The sequence below is a fragment of the Rhinolophus hipposideros genome, assembly GCF_964194185.1.
Source record: "Rhinolophus hipposideros genome assembly, chromosome: X".
In the NCBI taxonomy this organism is placed as follows: Eukaryota; Metazoa; Chordata; class Mammalia; order Chiroptera; family Rhinolophidae; genus Rhinolophus; species Rhinolophus hipposideros.
The window spans coordinates 19,521,935-19,538,363 of record NC_138046.1 but is presented as its reverse complement, the minus strand read 5'-3'; the positions used below and the strand labels follow the sequence as shown (position 1 = coordinate 19,538,363).

The 16,429-nt window shown below is 44.6% G+C and overlaps 1 protein-coding gene across 2 annotated transcripts; it reads left to right on the top strand.

Moving 5' to 3' along the window:
• Positions 1-1,439: 1,439 nt before the first annotated feature.
• On the top strand, positions 1,440-12,174 carry ZIC3 (Zic family member 3; the record flags this gene model as incomplete). 2 transcript variants are annotated; one of them, XM_081041671.1, is made up of 3 exons in its annotated part: positions 1,440-2,775; positions 3,892-4,055; positions 4,883-6,971. In XM_081041671.1, the coding sequence occupies exons 1-3, from the start codon at positions 1,710-1,712 to the stop codon at positions 5,060-5,062; spliced, it is 1,410 nt and encodes a 469-aa protein (XP_080897797.1). In that variant the 5' UTR covers positions 1,440-1,709. The 2 variants fall into 2 exon arrangements, with proteins under 2 accessions (XP_080897797.1, XP_080897796.1); XM_081041670.1 differs by lacking the exon at positions 4,883-6,971 and adding an exon at positions 12,025-12,174 and having other exon boundaries at positions 1,593-2,775.
• Between the last annotated feature and the right edge of the window lie 4,255 nt (positions 12,175-16,429).

The following is a 16,429-nucleotide window of genomic DNA, read 5'->3' as shown; positions in this document are numbered from 1 at the left end:
CTCCTGGTAGAAATAGAAGAGAGCAAAGCCTTGGCTATTCAGAGGGAGGAAAATTCCACCTCACAGTCAGTTTTCAGTCTTGCCTCCCACTTTCGCGTTTGAAAATGCTAAGAATTCGAAGCTGATTAGCTCTGTGGTTACGTGAGTTTGCTATGTCTAGTGTCTCCTGTGTCTAGTGAGTTTGCTATGTAGTGTGTTCAGTTTGTTGTATGCATGTTTTGTGTACACTGGCATATTTAGTATGTGTGCTTGTGTGTGTTTGTTGTCATGTGGGTGTATTTACTGTGTGTGCCTGTTGACTGTTTTGTGTGGCTTGTTGTGTTACTGGGTGTGTGCTTACTGTAGTGTTTAGTTGTGTGCGTGTTTAGTGTGGTATGTGCGTGTTTCCTGCAGAGTACTTATGTTTACTGTGTTATATGTGTTTTGTCTGGTGCGTCGTGGGGGGAGCCGGGGCAGGGGCGAGGATAGCCAGTACTCACAAACTAGAGTCAACCCTTGGCTCAGACAGAAGGGAGATCGGCCCTAACTGTAATCGTTTCTCCTTCTTTGGGCCTCAGGCGGCCGGAAGCAGCTCAGGGCACAGGCGGTGAGCTGGCCGGCTTGGGTCCAGTGTCTCTGAGCCATCAGGGCCTACAGTTCAGTGTGGGGAGGACGCGGCTAGTGGGCTGTGAGTGTGGAACTGCTGCACTCGCTCGCGATCGGCACCCTGCGCCCGTGGAGGAAGCACATTCTCGGGGTGGTGAGGCACCGCGCCCACGGGGCAAAGAGTTCTTTTGGTCAAAGCGGGTGCAGCGCGCTAGCAGTGCTTGCCTGCTTCGACATCGCGGGAAACCGAGGAGAGGCCCGGCTCTGCCCCGCGGGTCGCTGGCTGGAGCCTGGCTCTAGTTCCCTACAGCAGCGCAAGCCCTGCGGAGCCCACTCGCGGGCGCCCGGCAGCCGTCGCCTCACCTGCCAAGCTCCGGGTCACCGCCCAATCAGCGGCAGTCGCTCGGCCGCGGCTGCCATGTTCCCCGCACCGCACTGTCAATCAGTGTGGAGGCGACCAATGGGCTGCAGGGCCGGGGGTCAGGTGACCGCGGGCCAGCTGGCTCCCCATTGGCGCGCGCCGCGCGGCCTCCCGCTCGGTTTATGTGAGAGGAGTGAGTGATTGACTTTATCAGTCCAAGGACATTACTCTGGAGGCGAAGAGGGTGGGACTCGCGCGGCGAGCGGCGCGGACCAAACCTGCCTCCTGCCCGCCTGTGGGCTGCGAGCCGGCTCTGCTACTTAGCGCAGCCCAGCCCCGCAGTCCCGTGTGGAGGGAGCCTCCTGGCCCCGCTGTTCTGTGCTCTCGGGGAGAGGAGGAGTGACCCCGACAAGATTGGCAAACTCCACCCTCCACTTGTTATTTTGCTTATTTTTCTTTGTGCGCGCCTGTTAGTTTGTTAAACCAGATCTAGTCCCAGAGCCTTTCTCCTCCCTTGCCCCCCTCCTCCCCTTCCCCACTCCTCCCCCCACCAGCTCCTTGTACTTCCCCTCCTCCCTCCTACCCCTCTGCAGGAGACTCGCGCAGCGACGGAAAGTTGCAGCCCCTGATACTGCCTTGCGGATCTCCCGGCAGTGTCCAACCACAGCCACTCCTTTCCGACTACCGCACCTCGGAGATCTCTTCCTTTGCCCGCACCCTCGCTCATTGCAGCCGGATCGCCTGTGCCCAGAACGCCCCACTCATGACGATGCTCCTGGACGGAGGCCCGCAGTTCCCTGGGCTGGGAGTGGGCAGCTTCGGTGCGCCGCGCCACCACGAGATGCCCAACCGTGAACCGGCGGGCATGGGGTTGAATCCCTTCGGGGATTCGCCCCACGCTGCCGCCGCCGCCGCCGCCGCCGCTGCTGCTGCCTTCAAGCTGAGCCCCGCCACGGCTCACGATCTATCTTCTGGTCAGAGCTCGGCTTTCACACCACAGGGTTCAGGTTACGCCAATGCCCTGGGCCACCACCACCACCACCATCACCACCATCACCACGGCAGCCAGGTGCCCAGCTATGGCGGTGCCGCCTCCGCTGCTTTCAACTCCACGCGCGACTTTCTGTTCCGCCAGCGCGGCTCCGGGTTTGGCGAGGCGGCCTCGGGTGGCGGGCAGCACGGGCTCTTCGCCGGCTCGGCCAGCAGCCTGCACGCTCCACCTGGCATTCCCGAGCCCCCGGGCTACCTGCTCTTCCCTGGGCTGCATGAGCAGGGCGCTGGGCACCCGTCTCCCACAGGGCACGTGGACAACAACCAGGTTCACTTGGGGCTGCGCGGGGAGCTGTTTGGCCGTGCGGACCCGTACCGCCCGGTGGCCAGTCCGCGCACGGACCCCTACACCGCCAGCGCGCAGTTCCCTAACTACAGCCCCATGAACATGAACATGGGAGTGAACGTGGCTGCCCACCACGGGCCTGGTGCCTTCTTCCGTTATATGCGGCAGCCCATCAAACAGGAGCTGTCGTGCAAGTGGATCGACGAGGCTCAGCTGAGTCGGCCCAAGAAGAGCTGCGACCGGACCTTCAGCACCATGCACGAGCTGGTGACACATGTCACCATGGAGCATGTGGGGGGCCCGGAGCAGAATAACCACGTCTGCTATTGGGAGGAGTGCCCCCGCGAGGGCAAGTCCTTCAAGGCGAAGTACAAACTGGTCAACCATATTCGAGTGCACACAGGCGAGAAGCCCTTCCCATGTCCCTTCCCGGGCTGCGGGAAGATCTTTGCCCGCTCTGAGAATCTCAAGATCCACAAGAGGACCCACACAGGTAAGGGGGGAGGCAGGCGAGTGCGGGATTCACCGCGCCGTGGAGCCTACTTTCCGTGCGAGGGTGAAGGGTGGTTGGTACAGAGGGGCGGCGCCCCGCCAGGGCCGTTCGGAACAGAAACGCTGTCAGTGTCCCTCCGTCTCACGCCCTCCGGGTCCCGCGGCACTTTTGCCCACTTCTAACTTCCCGGGTAGACGGCTCTGCGGTCTGAGGAACTAATTGGAACCTTCTCGCGCCCTGGAACAAACTGGCGCCGCCTCTTTTTGTCTCCCTTTCTGGGTTACTATGAAGCGATTCCGAATGTGTTGAGAGCGTATTGCTTACAAGCGACTTAGCTTTCGGCACACATTCGGGAAAGGCAACCATAGAAATGCTAATGCAAACTAACTTTCGGTTACTTCCGCTCTTTTTTACCCTTTTTTTTTTACCCGTGATTGGCACATCTCCTAATTAAATGACTGATACTTTTGTCAAACTATTTTTATTTGGAGTTCCATGTTCAGTCCTTCCGGAGAAAAGCTAAAGTAGAAAAGGCACCACAGTTTCGTGGCTTGTTCAGAACATCTTGTAAAACTGTCGGGAGCCCCTGTATTTATATAGTTTTCTCTTTTCGAACTTTAAGTCCGACGACCCAAGCTTTTTAATATTGGACTTGGTAAAACTTGCATTTGAAAGAGGCAAATTAAAAGGTACAAAGAAGGAACCGAAAGGGATTATCCAGTCCAAGGTCTATTGTCCCGCCGGGGCTTGGTTGCTTACATCGCCGAGGTAGCCGCGGAACGTGGCCGCGCGTTGGGAGCCCTGGGAGGGGTGGTGTGGAACCACAACTTAGGGGAAACTTTGGAGGATCCAGGGGCTTTCCCATCCTGCGCGAGAACAAAGGGACTGGCAGGTTCTGGGCCGGCCCTGCCCCACCCCCGCCCACCATTCCCCAACCCAGCAGCCTCAACCAGCGCTCTCCATTTTTCTCCAGGGAAAAAGAGATGCCACAGCCGCCCCCAGTCGGCGCTCCCTCTCCGGGAAGATCGCCGGGCGCTCCGTCTCCCGCTGCTCGGCTCTAAGAAGCTCCTGGTCCTGACCATATTTCCCCCTTTTTTGCGTTTTTGTCTTTTGCAGGTGAGAAACCTTTCAAATGTGAATTTGAAGGCTGTGACAGACGCTTTGCCAACAGCAGCGACCGCAAGAAGCACATGCACGTGCACACCTCCGACAAGCCCTATATCTGCAAAGTGTGCGACAAGTCCTACACGCACCCGAGCTCCCTGCGCAAGCACATGAAGGTAATTACCTCTTTATTAGCGGTCGGCGGTTTATATAAACCCTCGGCCTGACACTGGGCCGCGGGAACGGAAGCGCCTGCGCTGCCAACCTTATATCCTCCACGTTAAATCCGATTTGCTCCAGCGGTGACACCTTGAACCCATTTTGGGGACCCAAAGGGGGACGGGGGAGAGCACTGTGGAGAGGAGGAGGGAGCGCAGGGAACAATTGGTTGTTTACTGGGAAGCTCTAACCGAGCTCGCCAGGGTTTGGGGTTGCAGTGGCCGCCTCTTCCCGGCTCATCCCTCAGTGGGAATCAAGAGTGCCCGCGCCGAATCTGGGGGTGGGTGGTTCATTTGCTCTTCGGCTTCAGATAAAACAATAGGGCCGAGGAGCGCGGTCTGATTCCCACGCGTTTGTCTGAGACCATGCAGCGCTTAGGGTGCCTGTGCCACCTTTCTCTGTACCTGCTTTCCCAAGTCAAAACGGGCTTGGTGAAACCTGGGCCCGGAGTATTTTATAGGCCCTAAAGACTAAGTGCTTAGCCCACTCCATCCGTGGAGAAACCATTTTTGAAGGGGCAGAAATAAAACAGAGTGCTTTATTCCTTTTCCATAATGCCAATATCAGAACTGAAACTGTTTTGTTGGCGAACATCTCCGGGTTTTATAGACATCGGTAATATGGAAATTAAAAACAAAACAAAACAAAACAAAAAACAGCGTTTCGCTTTTAAGTGGGTCACTGGGAGGTCTTGCTCTTACAGTGCTCAAATTCTGCTGTTGTTTTTGCTTGCACAATGCCAGTTGGAATTATATTCATTATAATATATACATGTTAATTTTAGGTTCATGAATCTCAAGGGTCAGATTCCTCCCCTGCTGCCAGTTCAGGCTATGAATCTTCCACTCCACCCGCTATAGCTTCTGCAAACAGTAAAGATACCACTAAAACCCCTCCTGCAGTTCAAACTAGCACCAGCCACAACCCTGGACTTCCTCCCAATTTTAACGAATGGTACGTCTGAGGACAAATACAAACCCTGTTAACCATAGAATGGACCAAATGCATTTTTAAAAAACAGACTAATCAGATGGAAATGGAGTTTTAAGGCAAGAGGCCATGTATAGGGCTACATCTTGTTAATTGTAATTGTCCAGGAAGGTTTCTGGGTAAGATCCAAAAGTAGCTATGCCCTTTTCTCAGGATTAGGAAATATGTTTTGGCATTAGAAGGATTTAAATATATATACATATATATGTATGTATATATATGAATATATATTTTTTTCACTGCTTTTTTCCTCCCTTTTTTCTTGTTCTCTGCACACCCCAAACCTAAACTCCTCCAATTCATTTTAACACTTGTCCTGTTTCTTGAGAGGAAGTTACAGAAGGCTTGGTGGTGGTGATGTTAAACTAATTGAAAATCCTCGCCTTAGTGGTGATTGTTTAAACTCTCACAGTCTTAAACCGTGCCAAAGTCCTGTTATGTCTTGAACTTTTCCTCAAAGCATTACTCTTGTGAATGTATTTTTGTTTAATGGGGTTGAAACTGTTGTTCAGTATTTTTTCAGGCTGAGGGTGTGATGTTACTCTACACAGATTGTGACGTTTAGTATACAGTTGCCTTTGTAATAACTTTTTTGTAAATATCCATTGATGCCATATTTATCATTGTAATTTAATTGTTGCTACAAGTGCCGGGAACTGAACAATATTTATGGATAAATGTTTTCTAACAAATTCTGTACAGCTTTTGATTATAACTGCTTTAGCATTAAATTCTATTGTTTTGAAAGAAGAACAAATTTCCAATTTTTGAACCACTGACTCCTTTCTCTTGTTTTGTAACAGCCTCATACAAAGAGGAGATGTGAGCAAATGAATCTTGTTTGTTGGTATTTATAACTCACTCAGATCCCTTTCTTAATTGTTAAATTATTTTTCTATTGCAGTACAGATTCCTTACAGTGTCAGTTTCCATCTGGGAAGACCCTCCTTTCTTTAGCTCAGATGGTTGTTTAACTGCAAGCTGAAATGTGTTTGTCCTGGATTTTCGGCATGCAAATCAAATATTACTGATTAATTCAGTTAGTGGCCATGACATCTCAATCTTGTACTTAAAAGACTGAGAAGCTGGGTTTAATCACCCCTGCCCTACATATATAAACATAAGGTAACCTAATGAGTTTTATGTCCCTTAGTTTTTTATTACCTTACATAAAAATGAACATTGCAGCAAGATGCATGTCCGTCTGTTCTATCGAGAGATCACCCATATACCTATATATGTTTGTATCTATGATTTACCTAATCTGCCTATCAAATCTATCTAGTTACCTATATATTTTCAAAAGTAAGTGTATGTCTGAAACAGTGGTGATGAGTAAGGCCAGTTGAGCCGTGCTTACTTATGGTTAAAGTGCTTCTTAAAAAAATCATAGTACATTTACAATTTTGGAAGGCAAAGGCTGATTTGTTTTGCTGTATATAGTTCATGATTTTCACAATTATTCGTAACATTTTATAGCGGTGTAATAACTGCAGAGGTTCTGAAATGATATTATGGAAAGAAAAAACATTTGCAAAATATGTATTTTTAAAGTTCATGGTTTGTAGGCAAAGATGTTAAGAGCATTGTTTCCATTAAAATCAATAACAATGAAAAATGGTTGTTTGCTTTGTATAAAATATTAACAATCCATTTAATCTTCAGTGAAGCAACTCATTTGGACAAACTTCTTTTACAGTTGTTATGAAAAGGAACATTACTTTTTTGGGGGGGGTGGAGTGAGTAGAGTATTGAGAGACTTCTTTTTACTAATTTAGGGTGCTGTTTAATATTGAGAACCCAATCTCTGCATGAATAACCAGTTTGCAAATCAGTAAATAGAATGGTGGAGATAAGGAATTGTAAAGAATTTAGAAATGTAATGAATAGGCTTAAGTACCTCCTCTTGAAGGGACAATACTCTAGGTTTTTTGGTGGCAGTCAATTTGGTATTATATATAATCATTTTGCATTCTAGAATTTTGTTTCTTGTTATTCTTGAAATAAAGTCTTGGCACATCTTATTTATGTTATAACATTTTTGTATTTGGTGCCTGATTTTTTTCATGTTTAAATAAATCAACTTTAAATTGAAATGTTTAGAGAACTGATAATTAAAAGAAATTTTGACTCCCTGGATACAGTTGAAGCAGCCTGTTTTAAGTTATCTACTGATATTTGTCAACAGTTAGTTATTGACAGTTTCTAATTGCAAATTGTTTGCATGCAATTTTTTGTTTTCGGAGATTGGGGTTTTTTTGCACTTTCCTCTACTAGAAGACAAGGCAAGGGCCTGAATGCCATGAACAGAGATTGGGATGACTTCACAGGTGATGAGCAGGTAACCTTGCCAGTCTACCATTCCTACCCCAGACATTCCAGTCTTGACCTTGACACTGAGGGTGCTAGACCAAATTCCTGTTTTAGGATTTTTCCTTCAGTTCAAACCAGAGTGTTTTAAATGCGCATCAAGTTTTGAGAAAGTGTATATTCATAAGATTGGCTCTAACTGTGTTTCAACTGAAGTCTAAATGGTGTTTTTCTTCTGAAATATTCATTGAACTTCAACAGTTTACTGTTTTCTCCATGAATTCCCTTTCCGCCCCAACTTAACCTAACCTTAAATGGGAGTAGAGTAATGGGTTGTTTGCAAGATTCTCAGAGACTTGTTTCTCCTCCCCCCATTACATATATTAAGTATCTCCTTAGGATACATAAAGAAAAGTTTCATATTTCCTTAGTAGGCTTGAAATTGTTTTACCATAAAACTTTACAGTAAAGCATTATGTCTTATGAGGGGAAAGTGCCAATTAACAATGATGATAACCAATGTTAAGATGATGTAAAAGTTTTGCCCCTCTACATGATTTCCTTTCATTTGGGTATAGCATCATATTTCTCAAATAGTCTATGTCCCCTGCCCTTGTCATCTGTTGCAAAGAAAAGCTTATTTTAGTAAAAAAAAAAAAAAAAAAAAAGAAAGAAAGAAAAAAGAAAAACTTTTCACAGATTTTCTTTCCATAATCTGACTCTGGGAGTGCACATTTTACATTCTTGAATTTTCAGAAAATACCTTACAGAATAAGCACCACCACCACCACCACCACCCCAACAAACAAAAAACCTTACAAACCTAAAGATGGGTCAGCTGGGCTCTTAGTGTTATTTTCCTTCTTGCACCTGGTAAGATCTTTTATCTTTTAAAAGTCCATTATCTTTTCCAAAATTGGTGGTTTAGCTTAAGATTTCCACTGTTGGGTGGGGAAGGAGGAGGTGTCTATTTCCACTCAGACAGAAGTCTGGCCTTCGTCCAGTTTGAAAGGTTAAAGATCAGGGTACAACCTAAGCATGGCAGTCAGTCTTAGCTACTGCGAAGGTTGGAGAGCCAGCAGACACCGCCTCTCCTCACAAAGCCTCCCAGGAAAGTTGTGTTCAGGACTTCCTTGGCCCTGCCACCTTCTTGCCGCCTGCTGTCTCCTTGCCTCTTACCACCACTACCCCCAAAAAACCCAAACAAATGAAAAAAGTCTAAGGGCCTCTTTCCACTTAAGTTTCTGAAAGAATCGGCACCGGCGTGTGCATTCCCCGAAGAGCAGTTCTCCGCTTGGCAGCTAGGCTGGGTGTGTCTCAGGCTGTCTGACCCGAGTCTAGTTGCGTTTTGCCCCGGGACCAGACTAGGCGTTTCCGAAGTTGGTGTTCCTGCTCTGTGGTCTTCTGGCCCCACGGGGCGCCAGGTTCTCTAAGCACACACCAAGTTCTTGCAAGTCCCTATCGAAACTCGGGCGCGGAGGAGGGGACCTCATTTCCTAGGGTCAATCCTCTTGCGGTCTCGGCCCGCTGACCCTTTGACCTCCACCTACAGGGTCCTTGGCGGCCGTAAGCCGGCGGTCGCCCAAGCTCTGAGGACACTTCGCGCCCCATCGCCTCCCCGCCTCATTAGGCTGGCGGGTCTGTAAAGCAGGAATCAGCCGCTGCCTAATCCGGACCTGGGGTCAATACGACCCCAAACAATGGTGAGCTCCGAAGGCCACAGCGTAGCGCTGGCCGCAAACTTTGTGTTCCATTCATTTTGTTAAGGCGGGGGTAGGGAGGCAGTGCGGCGAGGGAGCGACCTACTCCTACACCCAAAGGCCGCTCCTGTTCACCGGGCTCTTAGCGAGTGTCCTTTCGCTCGGCCCTCCGGTGTCTTCGCACTAATAGGGATTGCAAAGGATGGCGAGGCCCGGAGCCTGGTTGGCGGCCTACTCGAGGGTCTGCTTCAGCGCGGGGAACAGACTTTGAAGTGGGTTTTTAGCGCGCACTAGTGAGTGCCGGGCCGGGGCCGCAGCGGGGACCCGCTGGGAGGAAAGAGAAGGCCCAGCCCGGGCCCGACCCCTCCCCCGCTCCCCATCGCTCGGGCCTTTTCAAGCCACGGCTGGGGGCCAGCCTTGCCCCTTCCCGCGCCGCGCGCAGGCGCACACCCCGCAGCCGTCGAGTCGGATTTTGCTGCGAGGGGGGGTGGGGGGAAGAGTTGAAAGCCGCTCTGCAGTGCCGCTGCCTCCACTGAGCTGGGAGGGAGGAGAAGAGAGGGATGTGGGAAAGGGGGTTGGTTTGGGGGCGGCTCTCGAGTCGTGAACATGGCGGCCGGATGCGAACCCCCGCAGAGCGCAGCAAAGCGCAGACTGCGGGCTGCCGAAGTGTTGTGTGATTTCAACTCCCTTGTTATTCCTCAGCTCTGAGCGCTTCGCGGGAGAATGTAGGTCGTGGCGGCTGAACGCAAAATTGTTTTTTAAAACGGAAGCAAAGAAGTTCTTCCAGGGCATTCTGGGAGTGGGAAGTTGACAAGCCTTCTGGGATTGGGGTTCCCGGAGGACTTGAACGTGAAACCCGCCAGAGGCCGCCCCACCCTACCGTCCCGACCTAAAACATTTCCCCTCGAGGGTGGGGAATGCTCTTTTGAGTTACCATGCCCGAGTCAGGATTCCACAGCACCTTCCAGTCCCTAAAATGCCAGTGAGTGGACACTGTATTCTCTACTAAGACAATAGCGGGGCCCATGAGGGGAGGACTTAAGCACCATTTTCAAATAAAATGTCCCGGCTTATCGACTGAGACGTGCCATTTGGAGTTCGAACCCAACACTTTGCTCAGGCCCCGATTTCTTCATATCTCATTTAAATGTGTGCATATGAAAAATGGCACTGTCGTAGCTTTTGTGTGTGCTTTAACAGCTGGTGGTCTTACATTAAGGAGAAAAGAATAAGCCACAACCCAAAAAACTTTAATTCGGCTTTTGCATTAACTGCTGTAATGCTGCATATGAAAAAACCCTGATAGCTCTGGGATCTTGAGCTTGTTTTCTCCCCAGAAAAATGCTGCAGATTCACCGTGGTCAGCTGTGTCTTTCGTGAGAGAAAAAACAAGTGTAATAAAAGAGTAGTTATTAACCCCTGGCTCCTCTAGAAAAATAAGCGGCACGAATTCTTCCAGATTGCATGTTCTTGAAAGCCAACAGCTAAAGGAAAAGGCCACCTCAGGGCTGCCCACTGTCAAGCATTTGGGCTCAGGAAGGTGTGGGGTTAGTTACCGTAGACCACCTTGGGGAGGGCACCAGGTGGGTGGGCAGGTCATTAGCAAAGCTGGCCCAGATCTGCGGGAAATCTGCAAAAACTGTGCCTTTATCTGCAGAGAACAATTGATGGGGTTGTCTTTCCTCCTTTTCAGTGCACAAAGAATACGGCTTTGGAGCAAGAATTTGGAATATGCATTTAAGTTGTCGTGCTTTGCGCTGGAAACCCCTGGGCAATTAAAATAAGCATGCACTGTAGTATTTTCTGCCCTTTCCTTATGTGTGATTCCTTCCAGTCAAGGGGCTGTAGACAGTTTGGAAACTTGTTTTGAAATTGCCACCAAACGATCTTTCTCTTTTTTTTCCCCTTTGGGTGAAATTTCCTTCCTGGGCTCAGCCACTTCCCTCCACCCCCTCACTGGACTATAGTATTGACCTCTTTGAGAGATCAAAACGAAGTAGATGGTGCTTGCTGTATACTTCATTTTTCCATGCTGTAGTTTGAGCGTTTTCCTGGTTAAAGCTCTTGGTACTGAAAGTGTGGAAAGTAAAAAGTTCGTTGACTTGAAAAAGCTTTAGCTAATGGTTAAGCAGTTTGTCTCTTTAAGAACTGCAGAGCCCAGATTGTCTCTAAGTTGACTTTAAAATAAAGCTAAAGATGCACTGGTGAACTGTCTCCCCTGGATACCTGTGGTGTTCTTTGAGTCACTTGATACTGTAAAACTCTGGTTGATTTTTGTAGGAGTTATGTGAATGGAATTTCTGCAAAACCAGACGAATGATAAATTAGTAGAACTCTTACGTTTGTTTGATCATTCCAAAGGCCACTGCTTTACCCACTGAGATTCGGTTTCTACAATAACTACTGAAATTTACACCTTGAATACCAGTTTGCCGTAATCATTTAAAGTGAGTGAACGTTCAGAGCATTTAGACTAATAGTAACTTAACACACGAGGAAAATGTCTTTGAATAAGATTTGAGAAACTCCTGTTTTAAAAAGGCAGCTAAAAGTAAAGAAAATATCTTTCTTTAAAAGTCATCTACCAAAGCCTACAATTTTGTATACTTTTAATGTGATGGCAGTTCAACCTGTTTACAAATCTGATTAAATGTGAGCTTTACACTAACTATAAGAATAGTCTTCACCAGATGGCAAGTTTATAATGTGTGGTCTCTAATAGGATGTATATGTTATCTGTTGTGTTTTATTAAAACACAACCTATATAAAGACCATTTGAACATAAAGTGTTAAAAACAAAAGATTCCATCATTTTTCTTATAAACTAGCATTTAAAGGAATATCCAGTGACATTTTATGAATATATTCTAAATAACTGTAGCCTGTTTTGACCTATCTGCAGTTCACTTTTTATTTTTTTACCAGTGTTGTCCTGCTTGGTATCCGGGACAGTCTCTAATTCCTGACGAAGAACTTGATACTGACGTTGGTATGCAGCAGCCAGCCTTCCATAGCACTACCTATGCTAAATGCACGGTTAGTGCCGAACCTACTGTGCAAGAAATGATTTACTGATGAGGTTTCAAAGAAAATCACATCAATTTGATTGTCTGTTACTTTGAAGTGAACATTTTAAGAGTAGTAGCTTCTTCCCTACGTGTAAGAAGACTATTTCCTTCTTTTGGTGGATTTCATTCTGTGTTGAGCAATCATATGTGAAATGAAAAAGCAACAAAGTCCCCCACCACCACCTGATTATAAATTGAAGGATGGAGGTGAAGACTGGTCTAATTTATAACCCAGTATGTATTATCTCATGCATTGTGTTGACCTTGTTGAAAATCTCTTTCAAATATCTGTATTCCACATGTAGAATTAAAGAGTTTCAAACTAGAAACATGAATGCTTGTTTTATTAATTTCATGTTTGTGTGCAAAAAGCAATACCCAGGATCCTTACAACTGTTGTGTCACCTAAATAAAACCATTTAAATTATTTTTCATGATCATTGTTTTATTACAGTGACAACTATAGCCCCTAAACAACCTTGATTAACGTTGAATTAGGACAATTTATATTCTATTCACATTTCTCATGATATTGCTGGGCTTTCACTGAGCAATAAACTTGGGGGGAAAACAAGCCATTGAACAAACCCAACCGTTTTGTGCTCACAGTGTTCTCCTGGAGGGAGTCATAACCAGGTGTTGGGAAGGGCAGGAGAAGAATTCAGAGTCAGGGGTTGACTGGAGTGATTAGAAGGAAAGACTGGAGGAAAGAGTTTGGAGAAAAGAGCATTTGAACACCACTATTTGGATGAGAAAGGGGAAAAGACAAAGCTGAAGATAACCTCAATGGAGAAAGGAGAGCCTCTGGAGATGAGACATTGCAGCATAGCACATTATGTGTATGTTATTCAGAAGCCCCAAACCGGTTCTTGGTGCAGACAACTTGCAACCATTGATTAGAACACTTATAGAATCATGGAATATAGGTGTTATTAAAACACAAGTTGTCATAAATTAAGTGTAGTATTAGAGAAGATGAAGACACTTCAGAAAAATTCTTGAAACTCTAGATACTTGATTTCTCATTTTAAATTTAACATCTGTAATATAATCTAATCTGAGTGGGCATCATTCTATGTTTTGATGTGATTATGCCCTTATGAATTATTGTAAAATTGCAGCCTGATAGAATATATTGCTATTGGTTCTTTAGATCTAGTTTTATTAAAATTTCTGCTAAGTAGACCTTTGATACTGTAATTTTTAAGAAAGGGAAAACTACTCATCTTCCTCTGATTTTTGTTGTTCATTTACAGTGAACAACAAAATGAGTTGCAGACCAGTCAAGAAAGACTATTCTTTAATTCTTAGCTCCCTAAAACTTGACATTTTTATATCCCCCATAATGATGTTGGTAGAATTTTTCGTTCGGTTTTTGTTTTTAAGAACAAGAACTGTGTTCTTTCAGACAGGCAGTGAAGTATTATAATGGGATTATTTAAAAAGCCTTTGGAAAGGTAAACTACAAAGTTGTGCATGAGTCAGCTGCACTGTGATAATAATACCTCCTAGGGTTATTCTGAGAATTAAACAAGAAAATGTCTATAAAGAGCCTGGCACAGAGTGTCCCTAAACAAATGTTAATTCCCTTCTTTTACTCTTGCAGGTAGCTTTTGTTTTGTTGCTTTTGGGTAGTTTCTTATTTTTAATGTTATGGAATATTTTTCTGAAAACATAGTGATTTGTACTGGGGTGCAAATTAATACAGTTTTCAGAAAACAGATGGAGACTTAAGGGCATATAAGAAATACTGCATTTCATAAGCATAATCACTAGATCAGGCATGTGGGTTTATGAACATAGCTATGAATATTTAAACACATAAAATTAAAATGTTATTAAATGCCTGTTGTTCATTATCTTCCAATGAATACACTTATTCTTAGATCGAAATAAGTTGTGTACTTAAAATCTGTAAACATAGTAACTTAATGGTTTACTTTTAATTTGATAAAATTTTTACTTTAGTCAACAGCTTGATTCTTACTATATTTAAATTAAATGACAATTTTACAATGTGAAAATTGACATTCACATTTAATAAAAAGATTAATTCTTATGATATCTTAAATTATTCAGTTTCCCCCTACTAAATTTATGTTAGTATTATGCGGGTGTGACTATAGAGTAATGAGACTGATTTTCTTGTGAGGCTTGGAAGCTAGCTCTGAAAGCAATTCCCAAAGAGGAGTCCCTGAAATGTTTTGACCAATGTCAGCATCCCTAGAATAAGTTTACAGACTCCCTAGGTGATGGCCTCATTTAGAATAAAAAACAAAACAAACAACAGCCACCAGTCTTAATAGTTTACAACCATATTTTTGGTTTTATTATGTTTTAAAAGGTTACCCTGATTATTTTATGTTAATGAAAGTATAGAAATGCTGTATTACATTATAATAAAATGTATTTTTTTCCGAATGATACCAGTAGGTCTATTTATGCAGGAGAACAAAACAAAAACACCAACACACTAAGCTCATCCCAAATGAACTGTCTGAGTGGGAAGTATTTCTTTTCCACTGAATTTTGGGACCTGGAGTTTCCCAGAGTCTGTACTGCTGAATGATAATAGCTTTTGTGTTGAGGCCTGGGAGACTTATCATCATTCCTTTCTTCACTGGTTTATCACCTTTGTCTATCTCTTTCTTCCTGACCCTATTAAATGTAGGGGTCAGCCACGTTCAATCTAAATTTTGAGTATTGGTTTGCTGTTACCGAGTAAGAGCTAGGTTATGTTTAAATGATCAGTTTCAAAACTGATCTCTAGTGCAGTCCTATAGAGCCTCTCATGGCCAGATTCTCCTGTGGGTGAGCTCACTCTACAGCCCAAAGGATCAAGTCAGCCAGCACAGTCTTTTCCCATGGAACAGGGAGGAGGGTGTGGGGTGGGGGCAGGAGAACAGATTTGTAGATTCTTACAGAAGTGTTCCAGGTCTTGTTTCCTTTTATTGTACTTTCCTCAGGGGGAAAAGAATCTTTTTTTTTTTTTTTTTTTTTAAATCAGGTCATCAGAAACTCCATTGGTGAAATAAAAAAAATGTCATTGGCAACAATCCCCTCTGTAAATGGGCCAGAGTCAATAATAGAAAGTTATTTGTGCTGCAGATAAATAAATGCACTTTAACATCTTGATATAAATCCAGTGCATAAAAATTGTTTACAAATGATTCTCTAATGTTACCCAGCCAGAACTTCCACGGAAGAGCTACAATCATATTATATTTTTGCAGCTCATCGTCAACAGAGTATGTAATTGGTTGGCCAGTTGGTTACATTTCTTTGGAGACTTCACTGTTCTTTACCAAAAATATTTAGCCAGGGTATCGACTGAGATGTGACATGTTATTGGTTGTAGAGATAACCCAAAACAGGTGTTTTGTTAACTTCTGACTATTGACATATTAAATGAAGACGTTCAGTTGAGCAACATCAGTGATTTCAATTGATTCATCAGTCGCCAGTATCTAGCAGCCTTCATGTTTCACTTTGCTAACAAGCTGATATCCCACATCTGATGCCAACAACTCTGGTCTTGCAAACAAATGACATGTTTGATAAATCTTTTCAAAATCATTATGCACTTCAGCATTTGTCTTTTCCTCCAACACAGCATCTGTGCATCTGTTCTAGCAGGCATCTATTCCTTGATCATTTCTGAGCCCTCCACGATTTTTGAAACTGATTTGCAGGTACATCAATGATGTGAAATGAAGCTTCTTCCATTGAATATTAGGTTGTTGAACACTGAAACACAACGTTTATGTCCAAGGCACTAGGTTTAATTTTGTGAATGAAACTGCCAGGAAGTGTTCTCACAAGACGTTCTGATAAGACACTGCTGTGGAAGAAACTGAGGGGAGGGGAAGAAGCCCTCATTAAGGAAAAATATTAAGGACATCTTTTTTATTGTCTTTGCTATGGGCACTTGAAACCTTACATCACCTTTACAGTGTTGAAAAGCTTCAGAGTTTTAAGGCATCTCTTTGAACTGCTAAAATGAAAATTCACATGGTCCAACTGATTAAAAATAGATACAATTCATTCTTTAGTGAGCCCTGTTGAACTGCATAATTTGCTTATATGCATAAAACTAAGGAAGTCAGTCTGTAGTTTGCATGTGTCTGGATTGCTTGCATCTGGCTCCATTAGAGTCCCTGTAATTGCATATTGACTAATTGTGTAATATAGCTATTTGAACACTGAATTTATTTATTTATTTATTTATTTATTTATTTTCATTGGTTATTCTCCTTTCATAT